At 41.7% G+C, this 18,880-nt stretch overlaps 1 protein-coding gene across 7 annotated transcripts in view; it reads left to right on the forward strand.

Moving 5' to 3' along the window:
- Nucleotides 1-18,880, forward strand: part of rbms3 (RNA binding motif, single stranded interacting protein) — a 1,202,299-nt gene that overhangs the window by 1,076,410 nt on the left and 107,009 nt on the right. For all 7 annotated transcript variants that reach the window (XM_059945024.1, XM_059945027.1, XM_059945025.1 and 4 more), the window contains one exon: nucleotides 18,095-18,201. In XM_059945024.1, coding sequence (XP_059801007.1) covers nucleotides 18,095-18,201 — 107 coding nt within the window. The remainder of the gene's footprint in view (nucleotides 1-18,094; nucleotides 18,202-18,880) is intronic.

Raw genomic sequence — 18,880 nt, forward strand, 5'->3', positions numbered from 1 at the left:
CACTCAAACAGTTGAACTGCACATGCATGTAACGAGAGCTGTATAACTCATATCATTCTACCTCGGGCCACTAATTTATCAATCACCCCAGCCATGGACACTTTCTGGAGGACCAAGATCCATATGCTCCATGACCGCTGGACTAAGTGTGTAAATGTAGGAGGGGACTATGTTGAAAAATAAACGTGCTAGGTTTTCTAAAATTGACTCCTTCTACCTTAGGCCACGAACTTATCAATCACCACTTGTACCTCCTCCGTGAATGTGGAAATGAGAACTGGGCACATTCCAGATGGCTGGGGTCCTTAATGATGGATACTGCCATTTTGAACCATCGTCTTTTAAAAATGTCCTTGATGGTAGCAGGCTGGTGCCTGTGAGTTTATAATCCACTGCAGATTTTTCTGATCCTGTGCATTGCATCTAATTTAATTAATGTCTGATAATCAAGTCAGTTTAATTTCTCAGTGTTTGGTGATATTTGTTATATGAATGCCTGCCTTGTTTCGGACTAACTCTTATATTTTACTGTCAATATTGAAAGTTTGCCTCAAAGATTTGTTGCTTGACATTGAAGTAGCTCTGCTGGCACAAGAGCTGAAATGCTGATCGTTTAATCATGTGGAGTCCTGGACAATGCTGCATATTCATTTTTTTGTTCCAGCCGCAGTTAAGCGAAATAACAGATTGATGCTATTGGCAATTTCTGTTTGCTGCTTCATGCTTTGTGCCTGCTATTTTTGTATTTTTAAGTGAGACCTCAGATTGCCCATTGCATCGCAGTCCGGTTTTCAGTTGATTAAAATAGTGATTGTCCTTTTAATCTTTTGGTTGGAAGAAAGCCAGCATACTGAAAGTCAATGTCAACTCATGGGTAGCCCTCAAGCCAATGACATGAATGTCGATTTTTTCATTCCATTAAAAAAAATTTCCTCCCCCTCCCCTCATCTGCTAGTCCTCACTCTCACCTCTAACTTCTTCTCACCTCACCCTGGGTCCCCTCCTCCTTCCCTTTCTTCAATTGTCCACTTTCCTCTCCTATCAGATTCCTTCTTCTCCAGTCCTTTACCTTTCCCACCCACCTGACTTCACCTGTCACCTTCTAGCTACCTTCCTTTCCCTCACACCCACCTTTTTATTCTGGCATCTTTCCCCCTTTCCTTACCAGTCTTGAAGAAGGGTCTCAGCCCCAAACATCGACTGTTTATTCATTTCCATAGATGCTACCTGACCCGCTGAGTTCCTCCAGCATTTTGTGTGCTTTGCTTAACGTGGCTCAACAAATTTGATTGCACTATCTTTGAGATTTATACTTAGTGGCCACTGTATTAGGAACAGGAGTGTACCTAATAAAATGGCCACAGGAGTAGAACCTGGTGTGGTCTTCTGCTGCTGTAGCCCGTCCACTTCAAGGTTCAACATGTTGTGCATTCAGAGGTGCTCTTCTGCACACCGCCATTGTAACACATGGTTATTTGAGTGTCTGTCATCATCCTGTCAGCTTGAGCCAGTCTGGCCGTTCTCCTCTGATTTCTGTCATTAACAAGGCATTTTTTCCCACAGATCTGCCACTCACTGGATTTTTTTTTGTCTTTTTCACACCATTCTCTGTAAATCCTGTCTGGCATGAACGATCATTCCACAGTCAAAGTCACTTGGATCACATTTCTTCCCCATTCTGATGTTGGGTCTGAACAGCCACTGATCCTGTGGACAATGTCTGCATGCTTTTATGCATTGAATTGCTGCCACATGTTTAGCTGTTTAGATATTTGCATTAATGAGCATGTATACCTAATAAAGTGGCCACTGTATGTAGTTCTGCTGGCACAAGAGCTGAAATGCTGATTGTTTAATCATGTGAAGTCCTGGATAATACAGCAAATTCATTATTTTCCTGCAGCAGTTAAGCAAAATCACAGATTGATGTTATTGGCAATTTCTGTTTCCTTCATAACGCTGGTGAATATTACTGAGGTTCCTGCATATGGATTTTGGACTGTGGATGTGGACTATTTTCAGTCTTACTGCTTTTACATTCTGGTTTTTGCTACTCTTTCTCATTGTGTTTTGTGTAAGGGGAGGGGGATTTGGGGGTCAGTGTTCTTGTTGCGTTTTGTGCCGGTGGAGGGGGTTTGGGGGATCGATGATCGTGTCGGTGGGTTTGCCGTTTCTGTCTGAACTGACTTCCCCTTGTTTCTCTGTGTTTTGTGGCTATCTGGAAAAGACGAATCTGAGAATTGTATACTGCATACATTCTTAGCTAATAAATGAACCTTTGAACCTCTGATATTTTCAGCCTGCTATTTTTGTATGTTTATATTTATATCTTACCAGTTTAATCGCTTTGAGGGTCCACTGTTAATTCTGTATTGGGTGGCCCTCCATTGATTGGGATCAACCATGGATGTTGCGTCCTATCTATGCACAAGCCAGGGCAGTACAATATGGCGAGCAAGCTGTTGCTTATGTAGTAGACTCCTCTGTCCAAGCAGGCTGATGATTGCAAAGGACGGGCAGAGACTGATACGAATTGGTACCACCGGCATCGCAGGAGTTGCCAGTCAGTGTTGAACTCAATGTAGGATTGCCTTAGGGACAGGACTTCAGTTCCCAATTCTTACTCCCAAGACCTTTTTTCCCATGAGTGGGTAGAGCCGCAAGGCAGCAGAGGTTTGAGATCGGAGTTTTCCTTCTCCTATATGACAAGCGCCATCTGCCCAGTAACCTGCCTTTGCACCTTGTCCTCTCAGCAGAAACGGTTCTATGTGAAGGCCAGGAGCTGGACTTGGTTGTCAGAGGCTACTTGAGATGCACACCATTGGGAGCATTTAATAGGTAGTGGGAGCTTATCCCCACTACCATCTCCACACCCCGGTTATCAAGTCGTCACTTTTTATTGTCACTTCAACCATAACTGTTGGTACAGTACACAGTAAAAACGAGACAACATTTTTCATGACAACCTCATGAAACTAATTCTTTGTATTTTGTATTTAACACTTGCAAAATCATGCAAGCACTCATGGGATTGAAGGTTTATTATAACTGTTTAAAATCCTTTGCCCAAAAAAATGAAGATTTTGCAGTAATAGAACAAATATTTCGGCATCAATATTTGGATGTGTAATTACCAGTGGCTTAAGACAGGCAAAAGTGAATCAGTAACTCAATTAATACCATATGCAATTTTCTTTTTTGTTTCAACATAAAGTCATTTGGGTTGCAAAATGAATCGGCAGTCTTGCATTACTACTGGCTCTTTGCTGTCTCCAAAGGATTTGGTGACTGTGGGAGCAAATTTTGTGGCTTCGTGACCTGGAGGCCTGGAAACTTGGATAAAGGACACAAGCACATGATTGACTCCATTGCTTCTCTCCAATTGAGGCATCGATGAAGATGAGAGCAACGGAGGGCAGGTGTTGGGTACCTGCGTTTGACCAGCCTTCCTCTCCCTCTTGCTAGCTGCTGTCGGAGGAGAGTGCAGGAGTCTTGTGAGCCACATTACAGGGATTAATTGGTGAGGCTCATGGCTGTGAGGTTGTTTAGGGTGGACTTTGAGGTTCCTGGTGCACGTGTTTCTGGATTTTGGCTACTCTTTATTTTGGTGGTTTTGAGTGGTTTGATTGGTGAGAACTGGAGTGCCTCTGTGAAAACTGACTCTGCCATCTGCACTGCCTGGAGGCACTGATCTGAACTGAACTGAATACTCCTGGCTTGATGTTCTATATGCATTGTCCGCTTTTTTTTTTGCCATTTGCACAATTTATTCTTTTTGTGTGTTGGCTGTTTGATGTTTTCCTAGGAGTGGGTTCCATGGTCTATCTTTGTTTTGTGGTTGCCTGCAGGAGGGCAAATCCCAGAGTTGTATTCACTATAGATACTTGGATAAGAAATGTCCTTTGAACTTTGAACTTAGCTTTTAAGTGTAAATCCTATACGTGTAACTTCTAAAGGAAGAGGTGGTTAATCAGAGCAAATTTGTCTGCATTAATCTAACACTGGACCTGTGAAGGTATTCAAATCCTAGGTTAATTAACAAAAGGTTCGCTGTTTCTATGAAATCATCAAAAACATTTCATATTGACTGAAGGCTTGCATCAGGAATTAAAAGGGCGTTCACTTCGTGAAGACTAAATACACTAAGTTACTACAGAAAGATCATTTCACTTGATATGGGATAACCTTAATGCAAAATGGTTTATCTCGTAATTCAGTTTGACATCAAAGCCTGAAGCTGAAGATATTCTACATACTCATATACATCAATGTGCTTGCAAGTTGATTGGGTGGTTAAGATGGCGTATAGTATGTTGGCTTTCATAAGTGCCGTGAAGTAATGTTGCAGCTCTATAAAACCCTGGATACATCAGGCTTGGAATACTGTTCTGGTCACTTCATTATACGAAGGATGTGGAAACTTTAGAGAAGGTGAGAGGAGATTTACCAGGCTGCTGCGTGGATTAGGGAGCATGAGTTATGAGGATAGGTTGAGCAACTTCAGGCTTTTCTTGCTGGACTGGAGGCTGAGAGGTGACATGATAGGGGTGTAAAAGATGAAAAGAGACACAGAGTGGACTGTTAGAGACTTTTTCTCAGAGCTGAAACGACTAATTCAAGGGGGCTTAAGTTTAAGGTGAATTGGGTTAAGTATAAGGAGTACGTCATAGGTAGTTTTTTTACATAGAGCTTTGGCTACATGGTACACACACTGCCAGGGGTGATGGAGGCAGATACATTAAGGATGTTTAAGAAACTTTTGGATAGGAACATAGATGATGAGGGCTAATTGGAGGAAGGGTTAGATTAATCTTGGAGTAGGTTGAAATGCCAGCACAACATTGTGGGCTGAAAGGCCTGTAGTCCACTGTACTCTTCTGTGGTCTATGTTCAATGTTCAAGTGATCCACAGTTCTTCCATTGATCCCTTCAATTATGCCTTAATTATTGGTACAGAAAACAATGTCATGGTTTATCCTATCGATAACGGGGAGAATATCGAAACTCCTTATAGAGAATGGCGAAACTTGAACTCCGATCTTATATTAGGCACTCTGTAAAGCATTTTGCAAATCACCCCACTACCCTGTCACCCTCTGTACATACAATACTGTGCAAAAGTCTTAGGCACAGATATATAGCTAGGGTGCCTAAAACTTTGGCAGAGTGCTGTAGTAATCCTATGTATTACACTGTATGTATTACACTGTGGGAGAAAAAACAAATTTCATGACATTTGTGAGTGATGATGAACCCAATTCTGATACGGGTCTCTATTGGGGACTGAGAGTGGGAAGGGGACAGGGAGAGGGGAATCACGGTTGAGAAAAGGAGAAGGGAGAGGGGAGAAAGCAGGAAGCACCAGAGAGACAATAAACCAATTGTTTGCAATCAAGTGAACTTGTCAGGTGTCTCAGGGCTGGGTGTGCCTGCACCCACGTCACCTCCCACCCCGGCACTCCACCTTTGCCTCCTGCCCCACACCCCTCCTGCAGTGTTCTGCCCTCACCATTCCCAACATCCTTTGCTCTCGCCAGAGATTCAGATTCGTTCCCTGCTCCCCGTTGGCAAATGCAGTAGTGTGCAAAAGTCTTAGTACCATCACGGACTCTACTTGTGCTGCAGTTTAAATGATGTTAGAAGGTTTCACTAAAATATTTACAGTTCTGTCAGTTCAAATCAGATCTGGTTCAGGGAGGATGATTATCTTGGCTGACGGATGCAGACCGAGGGGCTCAGTGGAAGACGAGCTGGATTGCGTTTGGTTGTAATAGCACATGATAATCTGACTATTACTGGCTTCTTCTTGCCAACAACATCCATGCACCATCAATCTACAGGACATAACACTCGGGGACTTGAGCAAGATTATACTAATTTTGTGTGACTGCATGCTTGCTGCTGTTTTATATGTGTTGTATAGGACTGTGGTACTGTGTTTTATTGGCTCCGGAGGAACGCTTTTTCTGTTTTGGCTGTATTCATGTATGGTTAAATGACAATTAAACTTGAACTTGAAGAGAAAGCCTCTTTAGCACTGAGTACCAGAGAAATATCTTCACCCAACATATGGTGAATGTCTCTATCACAGTAGGCTGTAGAGGCCAATTTACTGAATATAGTTAAGAAGAATATAGGCAGATTGCCAGGCAGAAATATGTATCAATGGATATGGGGGAGGGGAGATTGCGATTAAGGTATTATGCTAAGTACTATTTATTTATTTGTATATTCTGCGTTTCTCTGTCTTGGTGTGTAGTTTTTAATTGTTTTCCAAAATATCAAAGTGCATTTATTATCATTATTATTACATTTATTATCAAAGTACGTATACAGTATACAACCCTGAGCTTCATCTTCCCACAGACAGCCATGAAACAAAGAAAACCATGGAACCTGTTCAAATAAAAACAATAAACCTCCCCCCAAATCACACAAACAGCCAAAAAAAGTGAAAAACACAGAACATTCTATTGTAACTTTTGTTCTACTCTGACAGCCTGCAAGAAAACTAATCTTGGATGGTAATCTTGATGATAAAATTTTCTTTGAAATTTTAGGGTGATCCGCAATTTTATGGAATGGCCAAGCAATCTCCAGTTACCATTTTTCTGTTTTCTGTAGCTCCAAAAACAACAGATATTTTATTTTAAAAGGCTTTACTTTCAGCTGCACTGCACATTGGAAAACATCACCTTCAAACAAGTTGAATGTGCAACTGGCAGCGTGCCATGTCTATCTGTAATACTCATTAGAAGATTGCGGGCACAGTGCATTCATCTGGCTTGTGACTCTGCCTATCAGGAGTGGTTGGGAAGAAAATCTTTTTCCTCCTAATCTATGTTAATATCTGCAACCATTGCTCAGAGCAGGGAAAAATGCCCCACATCCAGACCATTCAAAGTACAGTTTCAACTCTGCATAACTGTGAAGGGTCTTGGGCGAACCTTTCTCTGCATGCTGGCACGGATTCACAATGCTGCTGAGCGCAGAGTTCTGTTCAATTTTAAATCTGAATTTATAGTGGAGAACAAAAAGGTCCTTTAAGTGCACGAATAAATCAGACCTTGGAACGTAATCCTCCTGATGCACTCTCAATCCGTTAGCTTTATAAGGAATCCCTCCGAGATGCAGCTAGCAGGAATAAATCAGGCAATGGAGTTATTTTCCTCTGTCCTCCTTGCCACTTAGAGTAATCTTCTGTCAGCAGCAAGAGGTTGAGAGAAAACATTGGAAATTATAAACATGAGAGGTTCTGCAGACACTGGAAATCCAAAGAAACACACACAAAATGCTGAGTGGACTCAGCAGATCAGACAGCTTCTACGGAAAAGAACAAACAGTCGACTTTTCTGGCCCAGACTCTTCTTCAGCAATGTTAAAGGAAGGGGCATGAATATTCTGTGCCTTATTACCTTAAGTTTAAACTGTATTAGCCTTAAATTAACTATGATATCCAAAGTTCCTATCCATTCAACCTTGGCAATGTTGAACACAAGAAATTCTGCAGATGCTGGAAATCCAAAGCAATATACACAAAATGCTGGAGGAACTCAGCAGGTCAGGCAGAGTCAAAGTCAAAGTAAATTTTATTATTGAAGTACATACAGTGTACTGTGTGTCGTCATATACAATCCTGAGATTCATTTTCCTGTAGGCATATTCAGTAAATCTATAAAATAATAACTATGACAGGATCAAGGAACGATCAACCAAAGTGTAGAAGACAACAAACTGTGTAAATATGAATACAAATAAATAGCATTAAATAATGAGAACGTAAAATAATGAGATTAAAAAGTCCTTAAAGTGAGATCATTGGTTGATGGGCAAATGAGTATAGTTATCCCCTTCAATTCAAGAGCCTGATGGTTGAGGTGTAGTAATTGTGCTTGAACCTGGTGGCAAGAGGCCTGAGGCTCTTGTACCTTTTCCCTGATGGCAGCAGCGAGAAGAGAGCATGGCCTTGAGTTGTAGGGATCTCTGATGATGGATGTTGCTTTCCTACAACAGCATTTCATGAGATATGTTCAATGGTTGGGAGGCCTTTACCCATTATGTACTGGGCCGTCCACTTCCTGTAGGATATTCGATTCAAAGGCATTGGTATTCTCATAACAAGCTGTGATGTAGCATTCAATTCACTCTCCACTACACATCCATAGAAATCTGTCAAAGTTGTAGATGTCATGCCAAGTCTCCGCAGACTCTGAAGGAAGTGGAGGTGCCACCATGCTTTCTTTAAAATTGCATTTACATGCCGGGAATTCAAAGTTTCCTGCATCTATGGAAATGAATAAGCTGTCAATGTTTCAGGCCGAAACCCTTCCTCAGGATTGGAAAGAGAGAGGAAAGACATTGGGATAAAAAGATGGGGGGGGGGTGGAAATGAAAATAGCTAGAAGGTGACAAGTGAAGTTATGTGGGTGGGAAAGGTGATAGGCTGCAGAAGAAATCAGATAGGAGAGGATAGTGGACCATTAGAGAAGGGGAAGGAGGAGGGGACCCAAGAGGAAGTGATAGGCAAGTAAGAAGAGTTAGGAGGCCAGAGTGGGGAATAGAAGCTGAGGAGAGGGGGAGGGAATTTCTTTTACCGGAAGGAGAAATCTATATTCTTGCCAACTGGTTGGAGGTTACCCAGATAGAATATAAGGTGTTGTTCCTCCACCCTGAGGATTGCCTAATTGTGACACAGAAGGAGGCCGTGGACCAACATATTGAAATTGGGATGGGAATTGGAATTAAAATGTTTGGCCACCAGGAAGTTCTGCTTTGATGGATGGAGCAGAGATGCTCGACAAAGTTATATACTGTACAGTAAGTACTATGTTTCTGTAACAGCTCTCTCTTAATTTAGAGTCTTTAAAACTAAGTAATTTATCTAAATATATGATTTGAGTAGAATTATGATCTCACCAAAGACATTTGCAAATGTCTGCAGGTGGACCTGTGGAGCATTCTAACTGGCTGCATCACAGTCTGGTATTGAGGGGCCACCGCACAGAATCGGAAAAGCAGCAGCTGTAAGTTGAAAGCTCAGCCAGATCCATGGGCACTAGCCTCCTCAGCATCCAGGAAATCTTCAGAAGACAATACCTCAAAAAGTTGGCATCATCATTAAGGATCTGCCCTCTTCTCATCAAAAAGGAGATACAGGAGCCTGAAAACATACACATAATGTTTCAGGAACAGCTTCTTCCCCTCTTCCTTCAGATTTCTGAATGTAGAAGATTGACGGGAGATTTGATACAAAATATTGAGGGGTCTAGTTAGGGTAAATGAGCGCAGGCTTTTTCCACTGATGTTGGGTGGGACTACAACTAGAGGTAATTAATTAAGGGTAAAAAGTTAAATGCTTAAGGGGAACATCAGGGGAGACTTCTTCACTCTGAGGGTTCTTAGAGTGTGGAAGGAGCTGCCAGCACAAGTGGTGCATGTGAGCTCGATTTCAACATTTGGATAGGTCTATGGTTAGTAGGGGTATGGATGGCTGTGATCTGGGTGCAGGTCGATGGACTAGGCAGTATTTTTTATGACTCTATCACAATGAACCCATGAACACTACTGCAGTATTTTTCCCTTTTTGCATTACTTATTTGATTTTAATTTTCCTTTTTTATGTATACTTATTGTAATTTATCATTTTATTAAGTATTGCAATATACTGTTGTTGCAAAACAACAGATTTCACAACATATGCTAGTGATAGTAAACCTGATTGTAATTCTGATTCTGAAATGTGTTGCAACAACAACCTTGCATTCACATCATTAAGACCAGGGTATTGATTGTGAACTTCAGGAAGGGGAAGCTGAGGGAACACAGACCTGTCTTTATCGATGGATGAGGAGTTTCAAGTTCCTGGGTGTCAAGATCTCTGAAGATCTATCTTGGACCCAAAGTATTGATGCAGTAACAAAGAAGGCACGCAAACAATTATATTTAATTATGAGCTTGAAGAGATTTGATATGTTACCAAAGACTCCACCAGATAACTACAGATATTCTGATTCTGATTCTGCATAATTGCAAAATTCCTACCATAGACACGGCAAAGAATGGTTGCTCTCATTTAAGGGGTTGTACAGTTGGTTGACTGCTGAGCAAAATGCATTCAAACAATGATTAAAGAAAAATGTACTCCATCATCAGAGAACCCTGGCACCCGGGTCATGCTCTCCTCTCCCTGCTCTAATCAGGAAAAAGGTACTGGAGTCTCAGGACTCACACCAACAGGTTCAGGAACAATTATTACCGCTCAACCATCAGCTTCTTGAACCAAAGGGAATAACGTCCCTCAACTTCATTGAACTGTTCCCACACCCAGACTCACTTTCAGGTTCTCTTCATTTCTTGTTCTTGATATTTATTCCTCTCTTTTTGTGTTGTCTTTAGCAAACTGGTTGAACACCCAAGTTGGAGCGTTCTTTCATTGATTTTGTTATGGTTATTATTCTATGGATTTATTGAGCATGCCCACAAAAATTAATCTCAGGGTTGCATATAGTGACATTTATGCAGGATGTATAATGCAGAAACCTTTATGTTTATATAATCTTGACTCTTTGGTTGGTGTTATCTAATGTTATTAGTATCTTTGGCTGGCTGTACTGTAATTGTATTGTGATGCTTCATAGCTTTGCCTTAAGGACATCAGAATGTTGGGAAAGAAATCCAATAAATGTATACGTTGTCCTGGAATTTTCAAAACTGGAAAATTTCCTGAATATTAATTGGTGCCTTAGGGGCTGTTTTGTGATAATGCTGCATGTACCATTCATCAAGCGGGTTAGCCGAAAGGGACAACGGTGGTTAGTTCAACACTTTGCAGTACCAGCTGGAAAATCAGGGTTCGATTACAGCCACTTTCTGTAAGGAGTTTGTATGTTCTCACAATTACCACATGGGTTTCCTCCAGGTTCTTCAGTTCCCTCCCACATTCCAAAGGTATATGGATCAGGGTTAGTGAGTTGTGGGCATGCTACACTGGCACTGGAAGTGTGGTGACACTTGTGGGCTGCCCCCAGCACATCCTGGACTCAGTGATGCATTTCACTGTATGGTTCTATGTACATGTGACAAATGAAGCTAATCTAATCTAATTATGGAGGTCTTTAATATTGTGAAGGGCAGAGAAAGTCTTAAGCATGATAGATTCTGCAGATGCAGGAAATCCAGAGTAACACACACAAAATATTGGGAACAGCAGGTCAGGCAGCATTTGTGGGGTGGGGGGGGGGATGGAAACAAAAAGTCAATGTTTCGAGCAAAGATCCTATAGCTTGACTGCAAAGGAAGAAAGCGGAAGCCAGAATTCTAAGTTGGTGAGGCGTTGTAGGAGGCAGGGGTGGGGAATGAGAGGGAGCATAGGCTGGCAGGTGAAAGGTGAGGGAGAAGGTGATTGGGTGGAGGAGGGGCTGATAAAGTAAGAAGCTGGGTGGCGATAGGTTGAAGAGGCAAAGCAGTGAAGAAGAAGTCATCTGATAGGCAAGGACTCCGTAGATGTTCCCCAGTCTGTTTTCTTCCAGCACTTTACTTTTTGTGTGTACCTCAGAATATCCAACAGCTGCATAATCTCTTTTATTTCCAACTTCTTCTCTCTGTTTCTGTACTTGAAGCCTTTTCCCCTCTTCCCCCCACCGCTTGAAGGGGAATAAAAAGTGGATATTTTGGGTTGAAACTCATCATCACAACTCATGAAAGATCTTTAAAGGAGACCCTTCAAAGTCTTCTTTCTTGGAGTGAGGGCATAGGGCGGTCAAGATAGAGCCAGCAAACAACTCTTCCTAAAGCAGCGTCTTGCAGATAGTCCACAGAACTGTTTATTTCACTTCTCCTGAGTCTTGTTATCTTTACTGTGTTTCTGGAGCAATTGGAGCCTGCGATTTAAAGTTTGGAGATTGATTGAGTGATACTTTACCGTCTCTGAGAAAATTCCAGGAGGTGTGTGACCTTGAGGTGAAGAAGCTTAGAGATGGGGTGTGAGCCCATGTTCGACTCTATTTCTCACCAATTAAAGCATAGAGGAAGATTGAAACATTAAGTTGAGTGCACTGGCTACCTGCTTCCTGCTTCCTGCTCTTTGCTGTGATGGATCTCTCGTCACTGCCAGATAAAGCGTCAGTGTGTGATGCCCTATTGCTCTCTGCTCCCAAGGGAAGGCCTTTCGATTTGAGTGCTTTTCTCTCCCTTGACACTGTCGAAGGATGTTACCAATGCTCTACAATTTATTGATTTATAGACTGTGGACTGTAGTTCAAATTGGTCTCTTTCAGTTCAATGGTTTTTACATTCTGTGTTGTTGTCCATTCTTTCGTTTTTCTGCTTGTTGAGATTTGTTATCTTTTGTGCAAGGGCGGGGTTGGAATTAGGGGCTTTGCTGTTCTTGTTGCAATTTGCATGATTTTGTTTCCACCTGGCAGGGTTATTTGTGGAGCCGTTTGTGAGATTTTTTTTTTGTGCAGCTGGGCACGGCCGATGTTTTTCTTTAAACAACTTCCATGCTTTTCATTGTTTCGTGGCTATCTGGAGAAGACAAATCTCAAAGTTGTATACAGCTTACGTACTTCGATTATAAATGAACCTTTGGGGTTTGAGGTAAAAGGGAAACAAATTAAGGAAGGTGTGAGAGGAAAATATTTCACACAGAAGGTGATGGTCCTATGGAACGAGCAGCCAGAAGTGGTTGAGGCAGATAAAAAGGTGTTTGGACAGGTGCTTGGATAAGTAAATGAGCAGAGGGATATGGGCTTAATGTGAGCAATTGGAATTATCATGCACAGTTTTTAGAGCTGGCATAGATGAGATAGGCTGAATGGTGTATTGCTACACATTGAACATTCAGTGATTCTCATTGGTTCTAATCCATGTTGCAATATAGAACATAGTTTATCACATTACTTAAGGAAGTAACCTTGGTACAGCCATTTTTTTATCTTGGCAAAACCCTCATAGAACGTGAAGGTCACTTTTCATACTGTCCTCTTCAAAAATTGGGGGAGTTTATAGACCTACAGTTGTATCTGAGGTCTATCATTAGGGCCTAAAGCCTTGGACATATATTACTGGAAAGGTTTTGTCTTCTCCGTTGCTGTTGCCTTCTTTTTGTTCATTTAGTGCTGTGAGCCTGTCCAGAACATAAACCCAAGAGATTCTGCAGATGCTATGAAACCAGAGTAACACAAGCAAAATGCTGAAGGAGGTCAGCAGGACAGACAGCATCTATAGAGAGCAATCCTGATGAAGGGTCTCAGTGTGAAATATTGACTGCTTATTCCTTTCTGTAAAGTGGGGAATCTTTGAATTCTTTATAACAGGCAGCTGTGGAAGCCAAGTCATGGGTATGTTTAAGGCAGAAATTGATAGATTCTCGATTGGTCAGGGCATGAAAGAATCCAGGGAGAAGGCTGGAGATTGGGGCTGAGAGTGAAAATGAAATGATGAAATGGTGGAGCAGATTTGTTGGGTCAAATGGACTACTTCTGCTCCTATATCTTATGGACTTTTGCTGCCTTGACCTACATTTTGTGTTTGTTGCCCTGTCCAGAACAACCAAGGCTTAATTACTGAAAAGCAGCAAAAACGGCAGATGCCGGAAATCTAAACTGAAAACATAAAGCGCTGGAAGCAGCAGGTCAGGCGCCAGCTATTGGTCGGTGAAACAGATGTTAACGTTTAATGCGAGAGATCTTTCAGGAAAATTGTGCCTGGCACAAGTGTGTCTGGGGTCTTTTTGGGACCTGAAGAGAGTTAATTGGTTCCTTTCTAGAGATCCACGTGACTTGTATTTCCACATGTTATCTCTGATCATCGCTGGCCTTGAGATCCTTTCTCTTGCTCTGCAAAGGCAGTAGTCACCCAGCTCTAGATGTCAGGAGTGAGCACATGGCGCTTCTTCATAAATTGGGGGCAATGCTCTTACGCCTCTGAGCTTCAGGTCAGCTTGAGTGCCCTGATCAGCATTTACATGAGGACCTAAGGAAGCAAGGAGTGGGCCAATTAACCCTGTATGTCTGTTCCATCATTTGGCATGTTCACAGCTGAACTTCAACCTTAGTGCAACTTTCTTGCACTCAAATCAGGTCGCTTGATGTCCTTCATATCTAATAATCTGTTCATCTCTCACCTGACTATGTTTTGTGAATGAGTCTCCACAATCGTCTTAAGGTAAAAAATTGTAAATTCTAAGTAAAATAATATCTTCTGTAGTCACACTTGACTGACTTGGCTATCATTCTGAGATTGAGCTACCTGGTTCCAGACATTGATACGCAGAATGACTGGGGGCTTTTCTCTTTGGAGTGAAGGTGGATGAGAGGTGACTTGATAGAGATGTACAAGATGATAAGAGGCATAGATAGAGTAGACAGCCAGGGACTTTTTCTCAGGGCAGAAATGGCTAATATAATGAGGCATAATTTTAAGATGATTGGAGGAAAGTAGAGGGAGATGTCAGAGATGAGTTTTTTACACAGTGCTGGGTGTGTGGAATGCCCTGCTAGGGGTAGTGATGGAGGCAGATATATGAGGGACATTTGAGACTTAGAATATGCAGTTGAAGGATACAAAAGTGGTCGACGATGGCTGGTCCCAAGCCTGGCTGAGAAAGGAGGAAGGTTTGGCAGTGGTGCGAGCAACCCCATCCTGTAAAAACACAGGGCTACAGAAAAGCCTACAGGGGCTCCAAGGACATCATCCTTGGGAACAGGAGGATCTTTGAAGATGGGCTACTCATGGGGACGATGTGAAAGACTGGCCCAGGACAGAGGACTCTGGTGAGCTGATGTTGGTGACTTTTGCCCCAGTAGGAGTGATCGGCTTAAAAATAAAAGTTGAAAGTTCAAAGTAAATTTATTGTCAAAGTATACACTTGTCATTATACACAACCCTGAGATTAATTATCCTGTGGGCATACTCAATAAATCTATAGAATAATAAATAGAATCAATGAAAGACTATGCTATTTGGGCATTCAGCCAGTGTGCAGGAGACAAAAAACTGTGCAAAATCAAAAAGAAAGAAATAATAATAAATAAACAAACAATAAATATCAAGATGAAGAGTTTGTGAAAGTGAGTCCATTGGTTGTGAGAGCACTGCAATGACGGGGCAAGTGAAGTTGAGTGAAGTTATCGCTTTTGGTTCAAGAGCCTAATGGTTGAGGGGTAATTACTGTTCCTGATCCTGGTGGTGTGGGTCCCGAGGCTCCAGTACCTTCTTCCTGATGGAGTAGAGAGAAGAAAGCATGTAGGAAGGAAGGGTTATATTGATCTTAGAGTAGGTTAAAAGGTCAACACAATATCATGGGCAAAGGGCCTGTACTGTACTGTGCAGTAATGTTCTATGTTCCATGTTCAGACACCCCAGCCAGGGCAGCTTCACTACGTTGACATCCCCCCTCATGAAAATGTTGTATCATTTCACGTTCCACACAAGTGTTGTATTGTTCAAGTGATGAAAGGGTGGGGAAACCATAAAAGGTTTTAGCTTCTCACAACATCTCTTTCTTTCTGCCTGAATCGTTTGCTTCAGGCATTGCGGAATCTAAAATGATGGACTACTCCATCTTCTGTGTCAGTGTTTTGGAGAATAGATTCTGCCTTGCAGCATTGATTTTCTCAATGTCAGTATTCTCAGCGTCTCTTGTGTCCTTGAGATAGGCTCAACTAAACGTGTCGACAGTATGCACGCTTTTGCCTGGAGACCAATAAATCTTTATACTGTACACCTGCATCCTTACTAAACATTCTCCACGAGTTTTTATTTGGTGATTGCAGAGTGCCTACTGAATATTGAAAGGCCTACATAGAGTGGGCATGGAGAGCATGTTTCCGATCGTGGAAGAGACTAGGACCTGAGGGCACACCCTCAGAATGGAGGACATCCCTTCAGAAAAGAAATTAGGAGAATTTTCTACAGCTAGAGGGTGGTGAATCTACGGAATCCTTTGCCCCAGATGGCTGTGGAGGCAAAATCATTGGGTATATATAAAGTGAAGGTTCATTGGTTCTTGGTTAGTCAGGACATCAAAGGTCACGAGGAGAAAGGGGTTAAGAGGGATAATAAATCAACCATAATGGAACGGTGGAGCAGACTTGATGGGCTGAATGGTCTAATTCTGCTCCTGTGTTTTATGGTCTCACAGACTGATGGGTTCTGACAGCGAAGTTCCTGACATTATTTTAAAAGAATGTTTCTGAAAGCAAGCAAAGATGCAGGAAAGGTGTTCATTTTGAATATTGGCAAATGTAATCCACTTTATAGGTGGTGGAGCAGAATCGATGTGCCAAATGGCCTTATTCTGCTTCTGTGTCTCATGGTATCGACAGTAATAATCTCAAGTGGTTTGTGATCATTGAGAATGTCCAGGATTTAACAATGGGCTTTGGTGAATCCTCTCCGCTTCGAAGATCACAGCAAGCGACTCCTCAATGCGTGCATAATTTCTGTTTGTACATTCTATTGGTTGTTCTCCAGAAAAATTATTGGCCCAATACTCTTTAATGTATCTGCCAGAAGTATTAAATTTAAGCTCTTCTTGTGGAACTCAATCAATGGTTTGCATCCAGCATGCTGAAAGATTTTTCCCTAACCTATACTTAAAAAGTGTCTCTCCTGACTCCTTCGTAGGTTTCCCATCAGGGCTCAATGAAGTTCTTCAGAAAAGATAAAGATTAGCTTTATTTTCCACTTGTAAATTGAAACCTTGAAACATACAGTGAAATGCACAGTTTTTCAGAGGATCAATCAGAGGATTGCGCTGGGCAGCTCGTGTCACCCTGCTTCTGGCATTAGTATATTATGCCCACAACTTACTAACCCTAACCCTAACCATGCGCTTTTGGAATGTGGGAGGGAACCAGAGCACCCAGATGAAACCCAGTGACAGAGAGAATGTACAAATTTTTTACTGACTGCGGTGTGAATTGAATGTCAATTGGAGATCACTGCTGCTGTAATAGCGTCGCGCTAACCACCACATGACCATGCTTCCCTGTATCTCCCTATGACCTAAGAGAAAGACAATTTCTCAGTGCCATCCCCACTAATGACAGAGGAAAGCTTGTCATTGAAGCAGTCCTTGAAGGATCTCCTTCACGGTCCTTTGAGGAACCCCTCTGACCTTCTGGAGAGTTTTCCCCTCATCATTTCCTCCGGGCTTCCCAACACCATACGTGAGCGTATTTTTATTGCCAAGCACAATGGTTTTCATCTCACCATGATCATAAGTTTGTGTCTGCAAGTATTAGTTATTCTGATATTCGGTTTTAGGTTAACACTGAACATGAGGAAATTTCAAAAGGCATTTATTCACCAAATTTGGGAATGTGAACCTACTTTACAAAAGTGTGATTATTTTATTATTTTTTTAATCTTTGATTTCTAGTTTATTAACATAGTTGTGGTAATATTTTGCTGTATGTGCTGTCTGTGAATTATATTTTGTGGGTGTACCGTGGGCCAGAGAAACATTTTCATTTAGTTCTCTATATGTTCAGTCAGATAACAATAACTTTCAACTTGAACTATTGTGTATTTTTTATATAGTGCATTAGATCCGGAGAAGCAATTATTTCATTCTCCTTTACACTTGTGTACTGGAAATGACATTAAACAATCTTGAATCTTGTGGTAACAGGATTCAGAATATGTAGCAGTAAAGGAAGAATTAACTGGCCTCCTCCACTAGGCTGAAAATAGACTTCTTCTAAGGTTATTCCAGTTGTAAAAACAATTCAACAAACCATCTTGGGGAAGCAGCGTTGTTCAAAGTCGTTTGGCATTTTTATATCATACATCTGCAAGACCAGATAAAAAGTTTACACCAAAATGCAGGTGGTTAACTCTCATCTGCCTTGTGGAATACTTTATCTTTTTTCTAACATTTGTAGGAATTTGTCAGACACCAGTATAAAATAATGTGTTTTGAAGTTTGCATGGTTTGTATAGCTGTTGGCATCGAATGTGAAGGGACCTCTGGTATCTGTTTTAACAAGCTGAACTTCAAAAGCATTCAACAACATGAAAAAATGTACTTCTGCTGATATAATCACTTTGCTGTTATTAATGTGGCCTTGGCGGTTTGCCTTTGCAGCCCCCGGTGAGCCTTTGCTGTGCAAGTTTGCAGACGGAGGGCAGAAGAAAAGGCAGAATCAGAGCAAGTACACACAAAATGGAAGGCCGTGGCCCAGAGAAGGAGAGGTGAGTCACTGTGAGAGATATAAGGTACCGTTTGGTATGTTTCTCTTCCATGGACTGGCAAAGGGATTGTTAATAATGATAAATACAAAAATAAGGAAATTTAGCTGATCCTGCACTACACCAAATTTGTGAAGAAGCTGCTAATTTCTACACTGTCATCATAGAGAGCATCCAACCCACATCAGCCATTACTGTCTGGTCTGGTGCAGCATCGTCTCACAATGTACGAAAACTACAGTGGCTGTCAGGTCAGCAGAAAAGGTCAACGGCTGCAGTTTAACATCACAACAGGACTTGTATGTGTCCAGGACTAAAAAAACAGGCAGGAAAAATCATTGGGGACAATACTTACAAACTACCTTTTCTGAAAGCTCCCTTCTAGAAAGTACTCTAGTATGTACTGTCCACTGTATATTTATGGCGGGTCTCTCTTCCCGCTATTACAGACATTTACACTACACACTGCATCTGCAAAGCAAACAGCGTTATGAAAGACCACACACACCCCTCATACAAACTCTTCTCCCTCCTGCCATCTGGGAAAAGGCACCGAAGCATTTGGGCTCTCACGACCAGACTATGTAACATTTTCTTCCCCCAGGCTATCAGACTCCTCAAAACCCAGAGTCTGGACTGACACCAACTTACTGCCCTATTGTCTTGTTTATTATTTATTGTA

This window comes from Hypanus sabinus, chromosome 20 (genome assembly GCF_030144855.1).
Source record: "Hypanus sabinus isolate sHypSab1 chromosome 20, sHypSab1.hap1, whole genome shotgun sequence".
NCBI lineage: Eukaryota > Metazoa > Chordata > Chondrichthyes > Myliobatiformes > Dasyatidae > Hypanus > Hypanus sabinus.